The 23574-nt window shown below is 46.6% G+C and overlaps 1 protein-coding gene across 2 annotated transcripts in view; it reads right to left on the bottom strand.

Moving 5' to 3' along the window:
* Nucleotides 1-6725, bottom strand: part of CNIH4 (cornichon family member 4) — a 156862-nt gene extending 150137 nt beyond the window's left edge. Inside the window, exon 1 of one of the 2 annotated variants that reach the window (XM_069608646.1) lies at nt 6569-6725. In XM_069608646.1, the coding sequence (XP_069464747.1) occupies nt 6569-6637 (69 nt within the window). In that variant the 5' untranslated portion in view covers nt 6638-6725. Of the gene's footprint in view, nt 1-6225; nt 6342-6568 lie in introns of those variants that run through there. The other variant, XM_069608648.1, reaches the window with a different exon arrangement.
* Nucleotides 6726-23574: the final 16849 nt, after the last annotated feature.

Genomic DNA, 23574 nt, shown 5'->3' with positions numbered 1-23574 from the left:
TGGTTTACATTAAGTATCTTTAAGTCCAACCATTCTGTACTTGTCCCATCGCAGATAAATAAATTGTCAATATAGCGCAGCCAAATACTATTTCCTGGGTGCCATACCACAAACTTCTCCCACCAGCCCATTGGTAAATTCACATACAAGGGAGCAAATGTAGTGCCCATGGCTGTTCCCTGAATCGGAGTATAGAATTATTTGTTAAACCAAAAACTGTTATTAGCGAGACAGATTAATCATGTCCAGTATCATCCTCCCATGTTGTAGTAGATCTAGTATGAAGAAAGTACTCGCATGCTTGTAGGCCATCGGTATGTTTGAGAGACACTATGTCCAATGTAGTTAACAAAAAAGTAGGTTCCCATGGTATGCCATCTATTTTATGTAAGAAATCTTTACATCCACAAATTTGGAAGTGTTTTCAAAAAGGGCACCACAAAAAAGTGCCACAATTGGTCTCCCTGGAGGTCTTGTTATACTTTTATGCACTTTGGGTAAAAAAATAGATTATGGGCATAACTGGGAGCTTAGGATGTAGAAATGTACACATTTCGTCATTGAGCAATCCTCTCTCTTTTCATGCTGTTAAGAGCTTGAAAGGTTTTAAAATTCATGGCTTCTGTGGGTGGGATCTTCCAGTTTTGCATAACAAGCTCCATCAGTTAATTATCCTTTGGCCTCTTATGTAATCATGCCGATTTATGATGACTATATTTGCCCCTTTGTCCGAGGGTTTTATGATACAGTCATTGAATGTACGCAATTGTGTGAGAATACTTTGTTCATGGTAGGTCAGATTATTATCCCGATTTTTTTAAAGTTACTTATTACTAGATCTTGAAAAGCTTCTGTGTGTCCACCTGGAATGAACATGGGATTAAATCTGGATTTCAATTTAAATTCACTTTTCCCTGGCCAGTCAGTATGAATATTCATTAAGTGCCAAGGGCGAGGTATCTCATCCTTGGGGATTACCTCCCTGTTGCCAAGGACGAAATACCTCGTCCTTGGCACTTAAGGGGTTAATGAAACAAAAACGTTAGAAGGCAATGAATGACGAAATACCAAAATCACCAAAAAAAGGCCTTGGCACTGGGGGCGGGGGGGACCCATGGCAGTTAAAAGGTTAAATGCCATTCTGGATCACTAATATCTTCATTCTCTCAACATTCGGATTCCAAATGTATGAGGTCTCTAAGTATTTGCATAGCCTCTAATGGCACTGGAGTATACCCCTGCAGAGGTTCCTTCGTGCTAAGTCTGACTTTGCGCATATATTCGTCAAGGCATAGTTATAAGAGGATGTGGGACAAAAATGAAGACCCAATTTGAATATATATACACACACAGACACACACGCGCCAAAACTTTAATATTTGTGTCATTTTTAGCTCAGGAAGTATTTGGTCAAGGGCCTGAATTGCAGAGTGGGCTAAAATCATTGTTTCAGAGCTTAATCAAAGTGGGTGAGCCTGGACAAATAATTTCATCTCACTGTACTTGAACTGCAAACATCGAATTCCTTAGAGGTTAAGTTCAAACTATTAAAAAATAAAAAAAATAACTTCCTTACAATGGGTTTCATTTAATAATTTTAGGGACAAAATGGTGTCCCCTCGTGCTCCCGTTTGTGGCCCTCGAGACCATAATTTAGAAATGTTAATGTATTACTAGCTCTCAGGGACATCCCATAATTGTTTCAACAGGCAAATATATAAGTACACCAGTCTGTCAGTACACCCGAGATTTTAGTATAGCAATAATTTCCTCCCCCATTACTGAAGTTGTTTGGATTGTCCAGAGTACTTCCCCACAGTTCTTTAATATGCCATGTAATGTTAAGTTATTCTTGCACTGCACACCTTCGGCTGTTTTCATTGGTTCTTGATGTTTTATGGATTTGCAAGAGGTGGAGTAGAAGCCTGGAGTAGGCTAAGGTTGATTTGTAGCAACGTTGATATGTGCAGATTTGAAAACATAGGGGTTTTGTGAAGTGTACATATCGCTCTCTCTCCTCTTGTTCTGCTCAGTTTCGCCAAATGGGTGCATGGTGCACCTGCTCAGTTTCGCCTGGCTGCTTGGTGCGCCTTCAGAGCCTCACAGGTCTCAAGCTTCCTCGCCAGTCTCCTGCACTTGCCGCAGCACTACTGCACTTTGGGTCCACGAGAGTGGCATCTCTCTGCACTTAATCCAGGTTCTGATGGGACTGGGAGCACTTGGTCCCTTTTGCCCCACCCCCGCAACCCCACGCACTTCCTGTTTCTGTTCACCTGCATAATCTGAATGAACCATCCCTAGATTGTCTTATGTTCCCTATGTCTTCCCCTCCCATGCATGGTTGTGCTTTCAAACATGTGTATAAGTGCATAATAAACAAACAATCGAATGATAAATGTATGCTCCAGGTTAATAATGTAAATGTGTTAATCTGTGGTATCTGTTGGAGTGGTAGTTAAGGAGTTTGTAGCAATGCATTGGTCTGTGCCGAGTTAGTGTGGTGTATAGAGAAATTAAGTGTAGACCTGGGTCTTCAGGTGGCCTACACTCCATTGTGTAACCTGTGTTGTGGTGCTGGGGTTGTCTGTTAGGTTGAGAGGTAGAATGATTTTAAGATAGATGTCATGCCTAACAGACCACCCAAATTATGGAGCATCCTTTCACACTTCGGAAGCATCAATCACTTATTTTTAATATCCTTGCAAAACATCTCTAGCTTTGTCTTATTTTACCATATTGTATTATTTTAGGCTAAATGATCATACACTAGGTGACACTATGCTAGGGCACTAATTCAGGGCCCACCGAGGCTTTTGGCATAGTTATGCCCCTGGCAGAAATCATGGCAAACCATACAGAGGTAGGTAGCTATTTCCTCTAAAAAATATCAGCTCTAAAAAATATCAGCTTGCCTGAAGTATTACATATGATTGTGTGATGTGCAAGGTTTGTGTACATGAAATAGACATAATTTTAGGGGGAGACAAGGGCGTTTGTCCACACCAACCTTCGTGGCACACCATTTTGCGTCCCCCCCTCATTTGGCAGGGACTACTTTTCTTTAATTACTTCACTGTACATGATGCATACCTTTGTCAAATGACTACAAGCAGATGTGTATCACAAAGTCTATTCTGGGGGGGTACAAGTCTTGAAATTATTAGAACATGTAGGACAGTTTAAGCAGGGTTTTGAAACCTTTGGCTCTCCAGATGTTTTGGACTCCAAATACCATCAGCCCTTGCAAGCATAAATCAGGTGCCACAGGTTGCAGACCCCTGGTTTAAGGAGATCTCAAGTTCTCCAATGTAATTTGTGAAATAATTAACCATTCCTGGTGTTATGATATGTACTTGAGGGGTCACCCTGTGCAGTTCTGGAACCCCCAATTCTGGAACAGCACAAGACAGCCTTTGGGGTAAAATCAAATTGTGGAGCTTACTGCTACCTCGGCGCCCCAACGGGTCTCCTCCTGTCCAAATAAACTCCACTCTTCTCGTACTACTGTCTTGGTCTGGTGTGTACAAATCATGACACCTGGCTTTTAGACTCATTAAAAAAACATTTTAAAATGGTTCCTTTGCATTTGGGTGGGTGCGTTTGGGACAACGATGCATTTTGTGGCAACCGGGAGCCACATAATGCACAACTTGGGACAAAAGTGCCATGTATTCATGATATGATGTGGCATTTATAACGTGCATGTACACAAGTGTTTCTAGGCGCAAAGGGAGGACAAATTAACGATCTTACTAGGCCTAGTGTCATTCAGATCACGCAAGTGGGGGGGGGGGTAGAAGTGCTAGGGGGGAGGCGAAGGGGGAGTGCAGTCATCTCACAAGTGTAGCTAGTGGACAACTCATAATTGCAGAGAGAAAGGACAGTAGGCTTGCAGATAGAGACCCAAGTGCTGGGTAGCCCAAAGGCAGTGCGTGGGCAACTGGACATGCAGGAGCCTAGGGCTGAGTACCAAGGGTAAGCAGTCAGGTGCATCAGCAGGGAAGAGGAATAGAGAAAGCAGAAGCGAAAAGGAAGGTCTTGAGTTGCTTCTGGAACTGGAGGTGGTTCTGCTCATGTTTGAGAGAAGCAGGGAGGTGTTCCAGAGGGAAGCCCCAGCCGAGGATATAGATCTGCCCCCAACTCAATGCTTGGAGAACCGTCTGACCCTCAGGGTTGGTGGTGGATGAGCAGAGAGCTCGAGAAGGAAGAGGTTTTGGAATACAAAGCTGGAGGTAGTGGGGTGCCAGGACCCAGAAAGCCTTGTGGATGATGCAGAGGGTTTTGAAGTTGATCCTTGCCGCCACGGGGAGCCAGCAAAGAGATTTCAGAGCTGGAGAGATACAATCCCTGGACTTAAGGCCAAGAAAAAGTGCAATCCTCCTATGGATACGTTGTAAAGGTCGAAGAGTAGAGGTAGGAAGATTTAGAAAGAGGCTGTTATAGTCCAGCCCAGAGAGGACCAGAGCTCTCGAGACAGTGAGCTTCTGGGGGAAAATGAGAAAAGGAAGAATACCTTTAAGGAGGTGCAGCTGATAGTTTGACTTCTTAGATGTGAGGAGAGGGTGGAGTCGAAGATGACACCAAGATTCTTAGCCTCACAGGATGGAGCAGGTTCTAACAATGGGGAGGATCTCGGTCTTACTGGCATTAAGGCAGAGATCAATAGCAGCACACCATTCCTGAATTGCGGACAGTCTGGTATGAGAGAAGAAGCAGAGTGTCATCCGAATAACATTTAAAATTGGAGCAGAAAGTAGCAATGCAGTGGGCAAGAGGTGCCAGGTGGTGGTTGAAGAGTCAGAGAGAGAGGTTAGACCCCTGGGGAATACCACAAGTAGAGAGAAAGACCCAAGTTGGACCTGAGAGGGCCGGTCGGTGAGAAAGGAGGTCAACCATATCGAGAGATTAGAGAGCAAGGCTTCACAGGTGTTCAGAAGAGCAGTTTCCATGCTTCTGGCAGCTCTGAAGCTAGACTGGTGGTCATGGAAGCAACCAACATATTCAGTATGTAGATTAAACTGGGAGATGGCCATCTTGTCCAAGAGTTTGCCAAGGAAAGGAGTGATGGAGATCAGGCGATAGTTAACTGGAGAGGAAGGATTGGCCGAGGGCTTCTTTAGAAGGGGGAGCACATGCGAGTGCTTAAAGGGGGTGGGGGAGTTCCAGTGGCAAAGGAGTGATTGCAGAAATCGGCCAAGGCTGGAGCAAGGGTGTCAATTTGGTCCTTGATTGTTCTAGATGAGCAGGGGAGAACCTGCTTTGACAAGACATTCATAAATCAGACTTTTCTAGAAACATGGTCAGGGGTGAAGAGGAGAAAGGTGGAGAGACAGCATCAGATAGGCTATGAGTGGTAGAGTAGGAGGAAGAGGAAGGAGTTAATGTTTTTATTTAGGCACTAGAATAAAAGGTGGGCAGTGCAGGCATATATTGTTGCCTTTTTTGGACGCTGGCATTGGGACAATGCTTGCATGTATTTATTCAGGATCAGCCCCATTACTTTCTTTGTACTCAAAAAAAGCCTAAAATGGGGGGGCATACCTCTTGATCTGGTTTGGGCAGAAGCTGCTTCAACGTGGGGCAATGGTGGCATATATTGTTAAGAGAGGCCATCTATTTTTTGGAGGAAGCCAGCATAAAAACGTGTTACAAAATGTTCCTGTGTAGTTAGAATTGTTTCATGTGTTGCACTGCAGCACAGAGTGTAAATCCAACATTGTTGAACAATTTGTTTTGCATTGATAAGCATGGTTGCAGAACATTTCAAAGGGTAAGCACTGCCCAAAACCTTACTGTGTTAAGTTTAGGTGTGCATACTTGGTTCAGTTCAGGAATAAAATAAAATATTTACACCCCTCAGTTTTACCAATTCACCAGATGTAAATGCACTAGACTGTAGTGGAATAATCGGTTTGGGTCATAGAAACCCACGATTATGGCTAGTTAGGTCTTGCTACCTTTTTGACCACACATTGGGAGAACCCGATTTCCCCCATAAAACAAAACAGGACGTTTTCCATTGTTCACACCCCCAACCTCCCTGCCCACACTGGACACTCCGATGACACGCTGCTACCACTCCTCAATGTGGCAGATTCTCACTCCACAACACCCAGAGATGAGCCTGTACCACGCTCAAGAGCAACCAACTTGTGCTCTCCTCCACAGAAGGCGCATGCCTCGCCACGGTAACTTCTCTTGACCCTCTGCAATACTAACTCTTACCGTCCATTACTGCCTCTCCCTCCCACGGCACCTACAAGGAAGCTTTTCAATCCTCCCTCTTCTGAGACTCCTGCACTACATGCCAACACCTCTCTTCATCACCTTCCGACAAACGCTCGCCTACGCCATAATTGCCCTTTTGCCTTCTCCCTAGAAGTATGCTCCTCCAATTTGGCATACCAAACACTCGCCCCCTTGACAAGCGCCCCTTCCTGGGAGCCCACCCCCCTTCACATGCATTGTAGGCACCCTAATAATAGAACACGCCCATTCATGCTGCCATTCATTGCAGCCCGTGCACTGTTCCCAGGGCTCAGGGCCTGTCAACTCGGTAAAAGGATACGAAGTAAACGGAGAGAAAGATGAGAGCACAGCAATCAACGAGCGAGAAGATGAATAGCGCGGCCTCCATCCTGCTGCCCCAGTAGTGCCCGCAGCACACGTGATCCAGCCGGCACTAGAGTCCACACCCAGAGCCCGGCCATAAACACAGATAATGGACTTTGAGCTTGGAGGCGTCAAAAGCGAAAGAGGACTGAACCAACCGACAATAGAGAAAGGACAACGGCTGGAATCCTTGAGGACTATGGACACAAAAAGAGGACTGAAGGAGCAGCCCTTGTAGAAGCATCATGGAAAGACAAGCAAAGCATTGGCAAAGCTAACACTTTTGAGCTTGTTAAGGCTGGGATATCATTTACAAATCACAGCCATTATGTTACTGCCTGGCATAACATAAAACCAGCTAGAACATGTTGTCAATACCTAAGTATATGTCGGCTCCAGGTCTGCCAGCGCCCTGGGCGAGATTTGTGCTCCCACAAAAATGTAGAACAGCATGGAGCTCAGTTTGTTATTCAGCTGATACTAGAACAAGTGTCCACCAACAACAGAACTGAGCCCCTTGCTATCCTTGTATTATGTGTTTAAGAACACCTTGCCTCCAACTCAGTGTCATGATATGATATGATATACATACATGCCAATATTTCAACCCACCTGTGCGGGAGATTACGTCAGAAAAATCGGGAGCCAAGGATTTTCCAATAGGAATGCATTGGGCAAAGATTTATTTTAGGCGGGAGAACGTGAAAATCAGGTGTCTCTCGCCTAAATCGGGAGGGTTGGCATGTATGGATATATTATATGATATTTTATTCATAGCACACCTATATATAAGTGTTTCAAGGCTCGACGAGGCAGGGAGGGGAACAAGGGAGAACAAGACAACGAACTTACTAGGCCCAGTGACATTGAGATTGCGCAAGTGCAGGGGAGGGGGAAGAGGAGAAGTACCAGGGGAAAGGGAGGAGGAACAAGTGCAGGACATAGGATCAGAAATCGAATACAAGAAGTGTGGCCAGCAGGTGGCAATGCGGGGTTCAGTGCAGAAAAACAAGTGATATATAAATGCAGTAGGATACATGCCAACCCTCCCGATTTAGGCAGGAGACTCACGATTTTTTCGTTCAAAACAGTGCTATTTTTTACTGTCTCCCGCCTAAAATAACAATATTCGCAATGCATTCCTATGGGGGAAATGCATTCTCCCGATTTCGGTGCTGAAATCTCACTCTCAGGGGCTTCAGAATGTTGGCATGTCTTCAGTAAGGGGGTTGTAGAATTGCAGATACAGCCCCAAGTGCAGGGTTGCCAGGGGCCAGTGCAGGTGTGCAATTGGGAGGGCAGGAACCTGGGCCAGTGGTTCAGAGGGTAGCTAGATAAACCAGTGCAGTATCAGACAGGATATCAGCAAGGTAGCGGAAGAGAGAAGGCAGAAGCAAAGAGGAAAGTCTTGAGAGAACTAGAGCTCTAGATACAGTGAGCTTCTGGGAGAAGGAGAGGAAGGGAAGAATACCTCGGAGAAGGTGCAGTTGGTAGTTTGACTTCTTAGAGACATCAGAGATATGAGGAGAGACGAAGAGTGAGGAGTCAAAGATAACCCTGAGGTTCTTAGCCTCCGAGGTGGAAGCAGGAGGACGACAAAGGGAGGCCAGCCAGTGTTAGGAAAACCCCTAGAAGTCTTTGGAAACACTGGAAGATTCACCATCCTCGGCGCACCCAGTGGAATTCAAGATGGCACCTGTTGGATCACGTTTCCACTTCCTAACAGTGCAGGTCTAGTTCTCGCATTCAGATATTAGCGTGATCACTCCTACTTATACTCTGAATCACTAACACACTCTGCGTTGCTACTCGTTCCCGTGTATGCATTGCTCCCGATCCCTGGACCCCTGAACCTTGGTTCTGTGCTCTCCTGCAGTCCTTACACTCGTATTTCCTTTCCCTTCCTTCAGCTCGACTTCTGCCGCCTCTGGCCTCGCGGCTCTTTTCCCCGCTCGGCTTTTGCCGTGCTAGCTGCTCGCGGCACCTTTCCTCCGCTCGGCGTCTGCCAACTCTGGCCGTTCGCGGCTTCTTTTTTCCACACGGCTTGCCCTGCTAGCTGCTCCTAGTCTTTTTTCTGCTCGGCGTCTGCCACTCCTAGCCCCTCTCGGCATCTTTTACTCCGCTCCGGCGTCTGCCACTTCTGTGCTCGCTGCTTCTGTTTTACATACCTCTCTCTGCTCCTTCCCTCCTTCCGCTGTCGGCCTCACTTACCCACGGCTCCTCTCCTCCTGCTGTCACTTTGTATCTTTCTCCTCTTCTACCTCTGGAGTTTTGTCTCTCGAGTGTCAGTTCACTTCTCCTGACATTGTTGAGTTCCCCCTCAGCAACTTACCTTGGATTACTCGTATTCCGCATCCAGTCTTCTACTGAACAGCAAGCTTACTACTCTACTTCTTCATTGATCCAGTGGACTACCATTCTACACAATCGGAACCTGTCTGATTCTGGGTTTTCTTCCCCACGAGGGTTTCCCAGGGGGTGGCCCCCTGGGTGCACAGAGTTCTATGCACGGTCTCTGGACTTCCGGGGGGACACCTCTCTTCTCTACAGACCTTCCGATAAAACCCGAAGATTCGTGAGTACCATTCCTGGCATAAGAAAAGGTGTGGTGTTGAAAGAGATTGTAAGAGATAGCAACGCCCAAAAAAGAAAGAAACCATGGAGCAACAGATACAGCAACTCGTAGCAGCGGTACAAAATCTCAATACCGAAATGCAAACCCTGCGCAATGAAAACACCATGCTTCGCCAAGTAGTACATCCAAGAATTGAACTGCCTCCAGGACCCCTCCCTATGGGGAAATATGACGGCAATCCCAAAAAGTTAAAAGAATTCATCGACTCTTGTACGGTACAATTTACATTGAAACCGGCTTTTTTTCCTAACGACCGATCCAAGGTCAGCTTCATGATATCCAACCTATCAGGGAGTGCTCTGGCTTGGGCCACACCCCTGGTGACCACTAATAATCAACTCTTAGACTCTCTAGCCGGGTTCTCCAATAGCCTTCAGGCCATGTTTGGACGCAGAGAATTAGTGGTCACTGCACAAGAAAACCTCTTAGATCTGAAACAAGGAACAATGGAAATTCTGGCGTACATCACACAGTTCAAGCAACTGGCACATTAAACGGCCTGGGCAGATGACGCCCTCATTACTATCTTTAGGAGAAACGTAAACGAAGACTTGAAGGGCGAACTGTCTCGGGTACCTCGCCCGCATAACCTTGCAGAGATGATTATACTCGTTCTACAGATGGATTATCGAATTCAAGAAAGGAACTTAGAAAGGAAGAAGGGAAAAGTCAAAGGACCTCCTCCAGCTGTAAGAAGCGAATTTGCCAAAACCTCACGAACCCATGAGGAAGAACCTATGCAAATAGGAATCACCCGAGGTCCTCTTACCTCAGAAGAGAGAAACAGAAGACGCTCTCTGGGTCTCTGTATGTACTGTGGTTCGGACAAGCATGTTTAGAAGGACTGTAATGTAGTCCCTCCCCGACGTTCGGGAAACGCCTCCACCCGTTGATGAAGGGAACCATGAACAGGCATGGAACTCCGAGTTCCCTCAACGGAGTGGCTAATTCACCTCAAATGGTGGTTCTACCGGTAACACTCCGATTCAATGACGTTTCCCTCGAAAACGTTCCAGCTCTTGTGGATTGCGGGGCAGCGGGTCTTTTTATGGATACCGATTGGGCTTACAAGAACAAGATACCCCATATGGCTAAAGAATTACCTGTCCCAGTCGAGGGAGTAGACGGAGAATCTTTATCCTCTGGACCCATACGAGCCAATACCTCCGTCCTCACAATGAGGATATCTTCCCATGAAGAGGAGGTGATCTTTGATCTCATTAAGGCAGCTCACTACCCGGTAATCCTGGGAATACCTTGGTTGGCTAAACACAATCCCTATATCAATTGGAAGGCTGGAACAATGTTTCTAGGATCAGAATACTGTATCTCCACATGTCAACATAACGGTGCAACAGGTATACACACCTCCAATGCACCTGTAATCTCTCAGAACTCTAATCCATTGGTGCTAAATCTGAAATTGTTACCTGAATGCTACCACAAGTACGGTAAAGTATTCTCAAACAAGGAATTCAAGGAACTGCCTCCTCACCGGAGAGAAGATTGCAGTATAGATCTCCTGCCGGACGCTCAGATCCCATTTGGAAGGATGTACACCCTTTCTAATCCCGAAAAGGAAGACCTGAAGGAATATCTTCAGACAAACCTACGCAACAGACTTATCACTGAATCAAAAAGTCCTGCTGGAGCGTCCTTGTTTTTCATACCGAAAAAAGACTGCAAGGAACTGAGACCGTGCATTGATTATAGGGGATTAAATAGGGTCACCTACAAGGATCGATATCCCTTGCCTTTGATTCAAGATATTTTAGAAGCGGTAAGGGGTGCCTCAATTTTCACCAAACTGGATCTGAGGGGCGCTTATCATTTAATTCGGATCAAAAGCGGAGATGAATGGAAGATGGCATTCCGCACCCCTTTTGGGCATTACGAATATCACATTATGCCTTTCGGCCTGGCCAATGCTCCATCAGTTTTCCAAAGATTCGTTGACCACTTGTTTTCGCATTTATTACTTCATTCACTGATCGTATATTTTGACGATATATTGATCTTTTCTACCAATCTACAGGAGCACATTTCTCATGTTTCAGAGGTGCTACATCGCCTACAAGACAATCACCTTTTCGCCAAATTAGAGAAATGCTTGTTTCATCAAGAAAAGATTCCTTATTTGGGCTTTATTCTTTCCAAAGAAGGGGCTTCCATGGACCCCCACAAGGTACAGGCCATTTTGCATTGGAAGGCTCCCCAAGGAGTCAAAGAAATCCAAAGGTTTGTTGGCTTCGCGAATTTCTACAGGAAATTTATACCCAACTTCTCCAAAGTCATCAAGCTATTGACTACACTTCTACAGAAAGGAAGGAAATAGGTGTGGTCTACGGAGACACAACAAGCTTTCGACGAACTTAAGTCTGCCTTTTAATCCGCTCCCATCCTTAGATTGCCGGACCAAACCAAACCATTCCTTCTAGAGACTGATGCTTCTCATTCGGCTATAGGAGCGGTCTTGAAACAGACTTCTCTTAGCGGCAAAGAGCACCCCATTGCCATTATGTCAAAAACCTTGACTTCCTCGGAACAAAACTACACGGTTCTGGAAAAGGAATTGCTCGCCATTAAGAAGGCATGCCAAGAATGGAGAAATCTTCTGGTAGGAGCAAGACATCCCGTAACTATCCGAACCGACCACAGGAACCTTAACGTCCTTCAGAATTTCGAGTGCCAAAACAGCCGCCAACCCCGATGGGCCTATTTCTTCTCTTCTTTTGACTTTCAGATCACCCACATTCCAGGCACCTGTAACCAAATGGCTGATGCCTTGTCTCGCAGTCTACAAACAGAAGACGGTACAGTAAAGGAGAAGATATTTCCGCAAACTACTTTTGTTTTTGTAGTCGCGTCATTTCTCCAAGATGTCCGCAATCAATGGAAAAACATAACGGATAGTGATATCCAGAACTACCAGCTTCAGGAAGAACATGGTCTATATTACTATCGCACTAGTCTGTTTGTGCCTACAGAAACCCTAAGACAGCAAGTATTGCACATGTGCCACGATCACAAAGTAGCAGGTCACAGAGGAATAGCCAACACTCAAGAACTGATCAGCCGTCATTTTTGGTGGCCCACCTTATCTGCAGATGTTAAAGACTATGTTTCTTCATGTGTAATCTGTCTGCAAGAAAAGACACCAAGGAGGCTCGCAGTGGGAAAACTGGTCCAACCCGCTCTACCCGACCAACCTTGGGAAAAGATTTCTACAGATTTTATTGTAGACCTACCACCTTCAAATAATAATACCACTATAATGGTGACTGTGGATTCAATGACCAAAATGGCACACTTTATTCCCATGGAAAAACTCCCAACAGCAGCTCAGATGGCCTCCTGTTTCTTACGGACAATATTCCGATTGCATGGACTCCCCAAAAACATCATTTCCGATAGGGGACCACAATATATATCGACATTCTGGAAGAATTTATGCCAATCCTTAGGAATAAAACGACATCTGACCTCTGGATATCATCCACAATCTAACGGTCAGACAGAGAGTCTGAACCAGTCTTTAGAACAATACCTTAGATGCTTCATCTCGGCTACCCAAGACAACTGGGACGACTTACTTCCCTATGCGGAAATAGCATACAACAACTCTCAACACTTTGCTACCAAAATGTCTCCCTTCTACTGTACCTACGGATATCATCCTGTAATAATCCCTACCACTCCTCCCAGAATAACCAACACTCCTGCAGTAGAAGAATTGGTGGCCAACTGTCATGCATGCTGGACGTGGTCCTACCTCCTACGCTCGTAGAACAGCTAGACCGTTCTATTCCAAATGGCGGTTGTTCGATACGTTGCCGGGAAAACGACGTTTGCACTTTTCACGTCGCTAACTTCACGTGTATTCTGCTTCGTCACGTGAACTACGGCATTACGTATATAAGCAGCGTGGAAACTTCACTCGCTGCTTCTGATCGAATCATTTGGCGTTGTGTAGCTTAAACCTCCGATCTGCATCCTTGCAGGTTACTACAGCTACTTTTTGAGCCTTCTATAGCGTGTTTTCCGCCACACGCTGATTCCTGGAGCTGTTTGTTCGCGTGTCTTCAAACGTGGCTGGCCTGGGCTGCGTGAATCCTGTTCGCGTGCAAATCCACACGGGCACACTATCTTCAAGCGCGGCTGGCCTGGACTGCGTGAATCCTGCTCGCGTGTAAATCCACACGCGCACATTGTCTTCAAACGTGGCTGACCTGGGCTGCGTGAATCCTGTTCGCGTGCAAACCCACAAGCGCACGCTATCTTCAAACGCGGCTGGCCTGGACTGCATGAATCCTGTTCGCGTGTAAAATCCACACGCGCACGTTGTCTTCAAACGCGGCTGTCCTGGGCTGCGTGAATCCTGTTCGCGTGTAAATCCACACGCATACGTTGTCTTCAAGCGCTGCTGGCCTGGACTGCGTGCATCCTGCTCGCATGTAAATCCACATGCACACGTTGTCTTCAAGCGCTGCTGGCCTGGACTGCGTGAATCCTGTTTGCGTGTAATTCCACACGCATACGTTGTCTTCAAGCGCTGCTGGCCTGGACTGCGTGAATCCTGCTCGCGTGTAAATCCACACGCACACGTTGTCTTCAAGCGCTGCTGGCCTGGACTGCGTGAATCCTGCTCGCGTGGAAATCCACACGCACACGTTGTCTTCAAGCGTTGCTGGCCTGGACTGCGTGAATCCTAATCGTGTGTATTTCCGCACGCGCACGCTATTTTCTTCGCGGCTGTACAGAACCGCGTGTACTTTGTTAATTCCATAAAAAGGGCGCTATTTCCAACTCCTGCACCTGTGATATTAACAGGGGGATTGATTCATTTCTATACTTTTCTCTACGTGGGAAGGAAGCTTTTCAAGGATTATTGGAAGGTGACAGTGAACAGTACTTTGGACGCTATCCTGTGGTGCATCAACCCGGTATCTAGCGTGAGCCTCGTTCCGTTCGGGATAAGTCTCCCTTACTAATCTTCCCTTCCTTGTCGTTTGTTCTACATTTGGATTTCCTCAAGAGACTTCTGCTGGATTCTTCTGCCCTAGACTTAAGGTCAGTGTGTGCATTCATGTCATTTTCTGTTCTATCATACTCAGGTTGGGGCAGTTATTTATGATACTTTATTTTGTTCTAGGCTGACTTCCTATACCTTACCCACGCCCTTTCCAGTGATCCATCGCTCTGCCTGTTTTGTCAGTCAGAGAGTTGTATCATTTGGATGGTCTGAACTTGACTTCACAACTATCAAATCGTGTGAACAGGGATCCGGAAGACCCTACCACCTGTATCCTTTTGTGTACCGTATCCTTTTCAGTCAATACTTAGGTGCTTTCTGACAGAATCAGAAGCCATGGAGGGTACGGATCCTTTAGCTGTTTTGACTCAGTTGATCAGCGATTTGAGAAATGAAATGGTTACGGCACAGGACATGTTACGGCACCGTATGGACGTTATGCAAGACGCCATGCACGGTAGTCCTCAGGGAGCACAGGTTCCAATGGCCACTGCATCTGGATCTGGGACTATGACACCCCCACAGGAAACTATTAATGTGGTTATGCCCACTCAGTTTCCCTTGGCCCCTCCGGAACGGTTCACTGGTGATCCCAAAACCTATAGAACCTTCGTTAATCAGTGCCGACTCCATTTTCTTTGCCGTCCTACATCTTTTCCTGACCTAACCACAAAAGCAGCATTCATGCTTTCCCATTTAGGGGGCACAGCTGCTGCTTGGGCTAACCCTTTGTTGGAAACAAATAGCCCTTTGTTGTACGACTGTGATGATCTCTTGGCTGCTATGAGTAAAGTCTTTGACATACGTTATGCTACTCAAGCCATGGATCTGGAGTTACTTAATCTACAACAAGGCAATCAACCTCTTTTGCCTTACATTGCCCGATTCAATCAACTAACAGCCGAAACTCAATGGCCTGACGGCAAGAAAACGGCTGTTTTCTACAAGGGTCTTTCAGAAGAACTGAAAGATGCCTTATCTACAGTTCCGGTGGTTCCTACGGGATTCACAGAGTTGCTCGATTTGGTTCTACAAATCGATGCCCGAAGGAATGCTCGGAAAGGAGAGAAAAAGCCCTTCATACAAGCCTCGGTTCGTTCAGAGACACCGGCAGTCCTCTCGAACGACCCCGAACCAATTGGCGCCGTGAGAGGCCGGTTGTCCAATGCAGAACGAGAGAACCGAAGAAAGAACCATTTATGTATGTATTGCGGTTCATCCGAGCATTTATTAGCGACATGTCCTAAAAAACCCGTCAAGCGTTCGGGAAACGCCAAAACTCGACAATAGCAGGAGTCCCTATGTCGAGTGTTTCATCGGACTCCAGTACCATTCCTAATCACGCACCCGTAATTGTTGAGGTGACGTTACGTTGTGATGACCGAGAATTGGTTTCCAAGGCCATGGTTGATTCCGGAGCCACCAACAATTACATAGACATCACATATGCCAAGAACTGTTCCATACCCCTTGTAAACAAGAACAAACCTGAAACGGTTAATACCGTGGACGGATCTGTTTTGACTTCTGGTATGGTAACCCAGGAGACGGTATCTGTTCAGATGACATTATCGAATAATCATTCGGAAGAAATCGTCTTCGATGTCATAGCTGCTCCGCAGTACGAAATCATACTTGGTCTTGCATGGTTAGCCCTTCATAATCCCGCCGTTGACTGGGTTTTGGGATTGCTCCAGTATCCTTCAATTCATTGCAATGAACATTGTTTTACCAGTCAGGAGGTGTCAAACAAGCAACACATATTGGCCTCTATGGGGGGAGTTTCAACTATCAGCGTGGTACATCAAAGCGACACTACCATACCATGCGAATACGCTGAGTACGCTGATGTCTTTGATAAAGGCCAGGCAGAACAATTGCCTCCCCATCGACAGTATGACTGTCCAATTGAATTGATTCCGGGTGCCAAAATCCCTACAGGTCGTTTATATTCACTGACTCCAAAAGAAGACGTTGTGTTGAAAGAATACATTGACAAAGCTTTAGCGATGGGTTTCATACGGCCATCACAATCACCTGCTGCGTCTCCTCTATTCTTTGTTCCGAAGAAAGAGGGAGATCTAAGGCCTTGCATTGATTACAGGGCACTTAACGACATCACCATAAAAAATCAATATCCTTTACCACTGATAAACGTTCTATTGGATCAATTAGGTACTTCCAGTTACTTCACCAAATTGGACTTGCGAGGAGCATACAATTTAGTTCGCATTCGTGAAGGCGACGAATGGAAGACCGCTTTCAAGACACGGTATGGTCTTTACGAGTATTTGGTGATGCCTTTTGGTCTGTGCAACGCTCCCGCCACTTTTCAATTCTTCATGAATGATATATTCAGGGATATAATGGACCAGTTCGTGGTGATTTATCTGGATGATATTCTGATCTATTCATCATCTTTTTCGGAACACGTCAAACACGTTTCTACAGTCCTACAAAGACTCAGGGAGAACCTTCTTTTTGTGAAAGCCGAGAAATGCGTCTTTCATTCACAGGAAGTGGAATTCCTGGGTTATGACATTACCAATCTAGGTGCTCGAATGAGCCGTTCCAAAGTGAAGGCCATATTAAATTGGCCTATTCCGCACAATGTCAAGTCATTACAGTCTTTCCTAGGCTTTGCGAATTTTTATCGCAGATTTATTCATTCCTTCTCCAAAACAGTTGCTCCTTTGACGGCTTTAACTAGTTCCAAAGTTACTTTCTGTTGGAACCAGAATGCCCAAGCATCATTCGAAAAGTTAAAGGAAGCATTTACCACTGCACCCGTGCTTCAACATCCAGATCCAGATCGCCAGTTTATCATTGAAGCGGATGCATCCAGTGTCGCTACTGGAGCGGTACTCTCACAAGTTTGCACAGAAACCAAGGAGGAGCACCCAGTGGCTTTCTTCTCTCGCAAACTTACCCCATATGAACGAAATTACACCGTCACTGAGCGGGAATTGCTGACTATCAAGGATGCCTTCCGAGAATGGCGTCATCATCTTCTTGGGGCCAAACATCAGGTGTTGGTGTACTCTCACCATAGAAATCTTCAAGCATTCAAATCTATGAAATGCCTTACGGCCCGACAGGCCAGATGGCATGTCTTTTTTGCCCAATACGATTTCCGGGTCACATATCGTCCTGCCCGAGAACACGTTAAGTCGGACGCGTTGTCTCGTATGGGTGAAGAGGCGAAGGAAGAAGCACAAGTACAAAATCAGTTGTTGGCAGATCATGTAATATGTAGTTGTTCTGTTCAACCATCCTTAAAAACCGAAGTACAAGAGTGGGTGAAAAAACATCCACAAGTTATCCAGGATATGAATCTGGACGTACATAACGGTTTACCTTTCACACAAGGAGTGCTCTACCTACCGACGTCTTCAACGCGGAATAAAGCCCTCAAGTGGAATCATGATTCCTTGATCGCAGCCCATCCTGGACGGAAGAAAACACTAGAGCTGCTCAAAAGGTGGTGCTGGTGGCCATCCATGTCAAAAGATGTCATAGATCATGTATCGACTTGTTCTGTATGCATCCAATGTAAAAACACTCCTGGTAAACCAGTGGGCTTACTCCAGTCCCTACCTGTCCCTAACAAACCATGGGACATGATATCTATGGACTTTGTGGTACAACTCCCACCAAACCAGGAGTACGATACCATATGGGTTGTAGTGGATTATTTCACTAAATTGGCTCTTTATATTCCCTGTATTGGTTTACCAACCGCTGCTGTTCTGGCTGACCTATTCATCCAACATATATTTCGTTTCTTTGGTCTACCGTCAGTAATCATTATGGACAGGGGCTCACAGTTTGCGTCACGCTTTTGGAGAGCACTAACATCAGCATTACTGATTGATGATAGAATGTCCAGTGCTTATCACCCTCAAACTGATGGACAGACCGAAAGAGTCAATAGCCCTATGGAACAATATCTGCGGTGTTTGTGTCTGCAGTACCAATCGGATTGGCTCAAGGTCCTGCCGGCAGCAGAATTCGCCTATAACAACTCCTATCATAGTGCCATAGGCACTTCACCATTCTATGCGCTTTATGGACAACACCCCCGATCAATACCTTTGGATTCCAGCTTGTCTTTGGATACTCCTGCCGCAGGCAGTACTTTTCGTGATCTGAAGAAACTACAGAGGAAAGTGAAGCAGCAATTGGAGCAGGCTAAAAGACGCGACAAGTTCTATGCCGATGCTCATAGAGTACCCGCACCTGTCTACAAGGCTGGTATGAAAGTATGGCTGTCCACTAAGAACTTGAGAATTCCAGGCAAAAAGAAATTATTGCCTAAATACATTGGTCCGTATGCAGTGCTCCAAGTAATTAATCCGGCTGCTGTCCGTCTAGCTTTGCCACAACGATGGCGAGTGCATCCTGTATTCCACGTGTCACTCATTAAGCCATGTTCTGAAGCTACTAGATTGCCTGTACGGCCTGTTGCTATTTCTGTGCGGGGTTCAGACGAATACGAGGTACAGGACATACTGGATATGAGACTACGTTCTGGTAGGCCGTTTTATCTGGTGGATTGGAAGGGCTATGGTCCCGAAGGTAGGTCCTGGGAACCTCTTTCCAATATTCATGCTCCTGCTTTATTGAGGTGTTTTCACACGAGAAGGGGAGAGGTTGCCCCTTTGGGGGATGGCACTGTCATGCATGCTGGACGTGGTCCTACCTCCTACGCTCGTAGAACAGCTAGACCGTTCTATTCCAAATGGCGGTTGTTCGATACGTTGCCGGGAAAACGACGTTTGCACTTTTCACGTCGCTAACTTCACGTGTATTCTGCTTCGTCACGTGAACTACGGCATTACGTATATAAGCAGCATGGGAACTTCACTCGCTGCTTCTGATCGAATCATTTGGCGTTGTGTAGCTTAAACCTCCGATCTGCATCCTTGCCGGTTACTACAGCTACTTTTTGAGCCTTCTATAGCGTGTTTTCCGCCACACGCTGATTCCTGGAGCTGTTTGTTCGCGTGTAAATCCACACGCGCACGTTGTCTTCAAACGTGGCTGGCCTGGGCTGCGTGAATCCTGTTGGCGTGCAAATCCACACGGGCACGCTATCTTCAAGCGCGGCTGGCCTGGACTGCGTGAATCCTGCTCACGTGTAAATCCACACGCGCACGTTGTCTTCAAACGCGGCTGACCTGGGCTGCGTGAATCCTGTTCGCGTGCAAACCCACAAGCGCACGCTATCTTCAAGCGCGGCTGGCCTGGACTGCATGAATCCTGTTCGCGTGTAAAATCCACACGCGCACGTTGTCTTCAAACGCGGCTGTCCTGGGCTGCGTGAATCCTGTTCGCGTGTAAAATCCACACGCGCACGTTGTCTTCAAACGCGGCTGTCCTGGGCTGCGTGAATCCTGTTCGCGTGTAAATCCACACGCATACGTTGTCTTCAAGCGCTGCTGGCCTGGACTGCGTGAATCCTGCTCGCGTGTAAATCCACACGCACACGTTGTCTTCAAGCGCTGCTGGCCTGGACTGCGTGAATCCTGTTCGCGTGTAATTCCACACGCATACGTTGTCTTCAAGCGCTGCTGGCCTGGACTGCGTGAATCCTGCTCGCGTGTAAATCCATACGCACACGTTGTCTTCAAGCGCTGCTGGCCTGGACTGCGTGAATCCTGCTCGCGTGGAAATCCACACGCACACGTTGTCTTCAAGCGTTGCTGGCCTGGACTGCGTGAATCCTAATCGCGTGTATTTCCGCACGCGCACGCTATTTTCTTCGCGGCTGTACAGAACCGCGTGTACTTTGTTAATTCCATAAAAAGGGCGCTATTTCCAACTCCTGCACCTGTGATATTAACAGGGGGATTGATTCATTTCTATACTTTTCTCTACGTGGGAAGGAAGCTTTTCAAGGATTATTGGAAGGTGACAGTGAACAGTACTTTGGACGCTATCCTGTGGTGCATCAACCCAGTATCTAGCGTGAGCCTCGTTCCGTTCGGGATAAGTCTCCCTTACTAATCTTCCCTTCCTTGTCGTTTGTTCTACCTTTGGATTTCCTCAAGAGACTTCTGCTGGATTCTTCTGCCCTAGACTTAAGGTCAGTGTGTGCATTCATGTCATTTTCTGTTCTATCATACTCAGGTTGGGGCAGTTATTTATGATACTTTATTTTGTTCTAGGCTGACTTCCTATACCTTACCCACGCCCTTTCCAGTGATCCATCGCTCTGCCTGTTTTGTCAGTCAGAGAGTTGTATCATTTGGAAGGTCTAAACTTGACTTCACAACTATCAAATCGTGTGAACAGGGATCCGGAAGACCCTACCACCTGTATCCTTTTGAGTACTGTATCCTTTTCAATCAATACTTAGGTGCTTTCTGACACCAACATTCAGTCTGGACATGCCCTGGCCAGTACAGCTCTCAAGGAAACACAAGAAAAGACTAAAAAACAAGCTGACAAGAGAAGATCCAAAGAACCCACTTACCATCAAGGGGATTTGGTATGGTTGTCTTCTCGATACCTCCCAAAAAGACTGATACCTACTAAACTGTCCCCCAAATTTTTTGGTCCATTTAAGGTTTCCGGAGCAATAGGGAAGGTGGCATATCGCCTTCAGTTACCTCCTTCATGGTCTAGGATACATAATGTCTTCCACGTCTCTCAGTTAAAGGCCAATGTTTCAGACAGGTTCCAAAGGCAAGATAGAAACAAACCCTTGCCTATTGACTCCTCTGAAGGACAAGAATATGAAGTTTCGGCCATAGAGGACTCCAGATACCATCGAGGAATTCTACAATATCTCCTCGATTGGAAAGGTTATGGACCTTCTGACAGGACTTGGGAACCAGCTTCTGCAGTTCATGCAACTACATTGGTGCGCCGATTCCACAGGTCTCACCCGTGGAAACCCGGACCTTCCACCCCACGGGAGGGGCATACTGTTAGGAAAACCCCTAGAAGTCTTTGGAAACACTGGAAGATTTACCATCCTCGGCGCACCCAGTGGAATTCAAGATGGTGCCTGTTGGATCACGTTTCCACTTCCTAAGAGTGCAGGTCTAGTTCTCGCATTCAGATATTAGCGTGATCACTCCTACTTATACTCTGAATCACTAACACACTCTGCGTTGCTACTCGTTCCCGTGTATGCATTGCTCCCGGTCCCTGGACTCCTGAACCTTGGTTCTGTGCTCTCCTGCAGTCCTTACACTCGTATTTCCTTTCCCTTCCTTCAGCTCGACTTCTGCCGCCTCTGGCCTCACGGCTCTTTTCCCCGCTCGGCTTTTGCCGTGCTAGCTGCTCGCGGTGCCTTTCCTCCGCTCGGCGTCTGCCAACTCTGGCCGTTCGCGGCTTCTTTTTTCCACAAGGCTTGCCGTGCTAGCTGCTCCTAGTCTTTTTTCTGCTCGGCGTCTGCCACTCCTAGCCCCTCTCGGCATCTTTTACTCCGCTCCGGCGTCTGCCACTTCTGTGCTCGCTGCTTCTGTTTTACATACCTCTCTCTGCTCCTTCCCTCCTTCCGCCGTTGGCCTCACTTACCCACGGCTCCTCTCCTCCTGCTGTCACTTTGTATCTTTCTCCTCTTCTACCTCCGGAGTTTCGTCTCTCGAGTGTCAGTTCACTTCTCCTGACATTGTTGAGTTCCCCCTCAGCAATTTACCTTGGATTACTCGTATTCCGCATCCAGTCTTCTACTGAACAGCAAGCTTATTACTCTACTTCTTCATTGATCCAGTGGACTACCATTCTACACAATCGGAACCTGTCTGATTCTGGGTTTTCTTCCCCACAAGGGTTTCCCAGGGGGTGGCCCCCTGGGTGCACAGAGTACTACTCACGGTCTCTGGACTTCCGGGGGGACGCCTCTCTCCTCTACAGACCTTCCGATAAAACCCAAAGATTCGTGAGTACCATTCCTGGCATAAGAAAAGGTGTGGTGTTGAAAGAGATTGTAAGAGCCAGAGAGTGCAGGGAAAGAGTGGTGCGGGTGTGACGATGAGGTGGATCTCTGTCTTGCTTGTATTCAGGCAGAGATCATTGGCTGTGCACCACTCCTGGATTGCAGTTAGACAATCATGGATGAGAGAAGTAGAAGAGGCGGCAGAGGGGAGCCGGAATTGGAGCTGGGTGTCATCCGGATAGCACTGGAAGTTGGAGCAGAGAGCGGCAATGCGGTGGGCGAGAGGTGCCAGGTATTGGTTGAACAACCAGGGAGAAAGGTTAGACCCCTGAGGAACACCACGCTGTGATTCTTTAATTGGCACTGTTTACATGACATTGAGCTGGAGGGAAAGCGCCCTGTGCAGTGGGGGCGCCCTTGTTTTGCTGCACCTTCTGAATGCACCTTGAGCCGGCACTGCATATAATGTCAGTCTCTGTCTAATGCCTATATAAAACATAGCTCTCAACTCACACGCTTTTGGCAGGTGTCACCCGCCACTTAGGCAGCTCCCTCACCCGCCAAGCTCCCTACACGCCCATAGGAATCAATGGGCTTTCACCCGCCAAATACAAAATTGGGTGTTTTCACCCGCCCAAGGGCCATGAATGGTTGAGAGCTATGATAATACACAAGCTAAAACTGTTTGGTTTGCCAATGCCTGTTTTTAATTTGACTTTAGTGCAAGGAACAGATGCATGGATACACATATTGCTTATTAACCGATTGAATGCAAATTGTTTAAGACTTTACTTTAGTTGATTTATACCATGCAAACCATAGACCCGTAGGCTTAAGGGCACACAAACCAACAAACAAGTCTAAATCATGAAACCAGGGCTAAACAGAAAAGCAATCCGGGAGAGAGAGCTGGCCAAGCAAATAACAGAGTCTTTAATTTATTCCTGAAGAGCTCAGTAGACTTCTGACCTCTAAGATCAGGAGGAAGACCATTCCATGCTCTTGGAGCCACATTCTGGATGGCTCCTTTCATGGCTTTAGTAGTATTACATCTGGGGGAAGGCAGCTGGTCCGTATTGCTGGATCTAAGAGATCTTGTGTGTATTTTCTCTTTGAGCAATTCATGTAGCTAAGAAGGCATTTTGCCCAATCGGCATTTGTGTGTGATTAACAGAGGGCGATATAGCAGTCTCGATTCTATTGGCAGCCAGTGCAAGCTGAGTCTGGCCTCTGAGACATGATCACTCCAGGCGATTCCAGTGACCACTCGAACTGCACTATTTTGTATCAACTGTAACCAATTGCAGTCCTGTTTCCTGATGCCATACAACAGACTGCAGTTTAGTCAATCTTGGCACCCACTATCGCCCGAGCAATAGTCTTGGTGTTAGATTGTGTTCTAAA

This window comes from Ambystoma mexicanum, chromosome 4q, assembly GCF_040938575.1.
Source record: "Ambystoma mexicanum isolate Mex_15411 chromosome 4q, UKY_AmexF1_1, whole genome shotgun sequence".
Lineage (NCBI taxonomy): Eukaryota > Metazoa > Chordata > Amphibia > Caudata > Ambystomatidae > Ambystoma > Ambystoma mexicanum.
The sequence above is the reverse complement of the archived record's forward strand: the minus strand, read 5'-3'. Positions and strand labels throughout refer to the sequence as shown.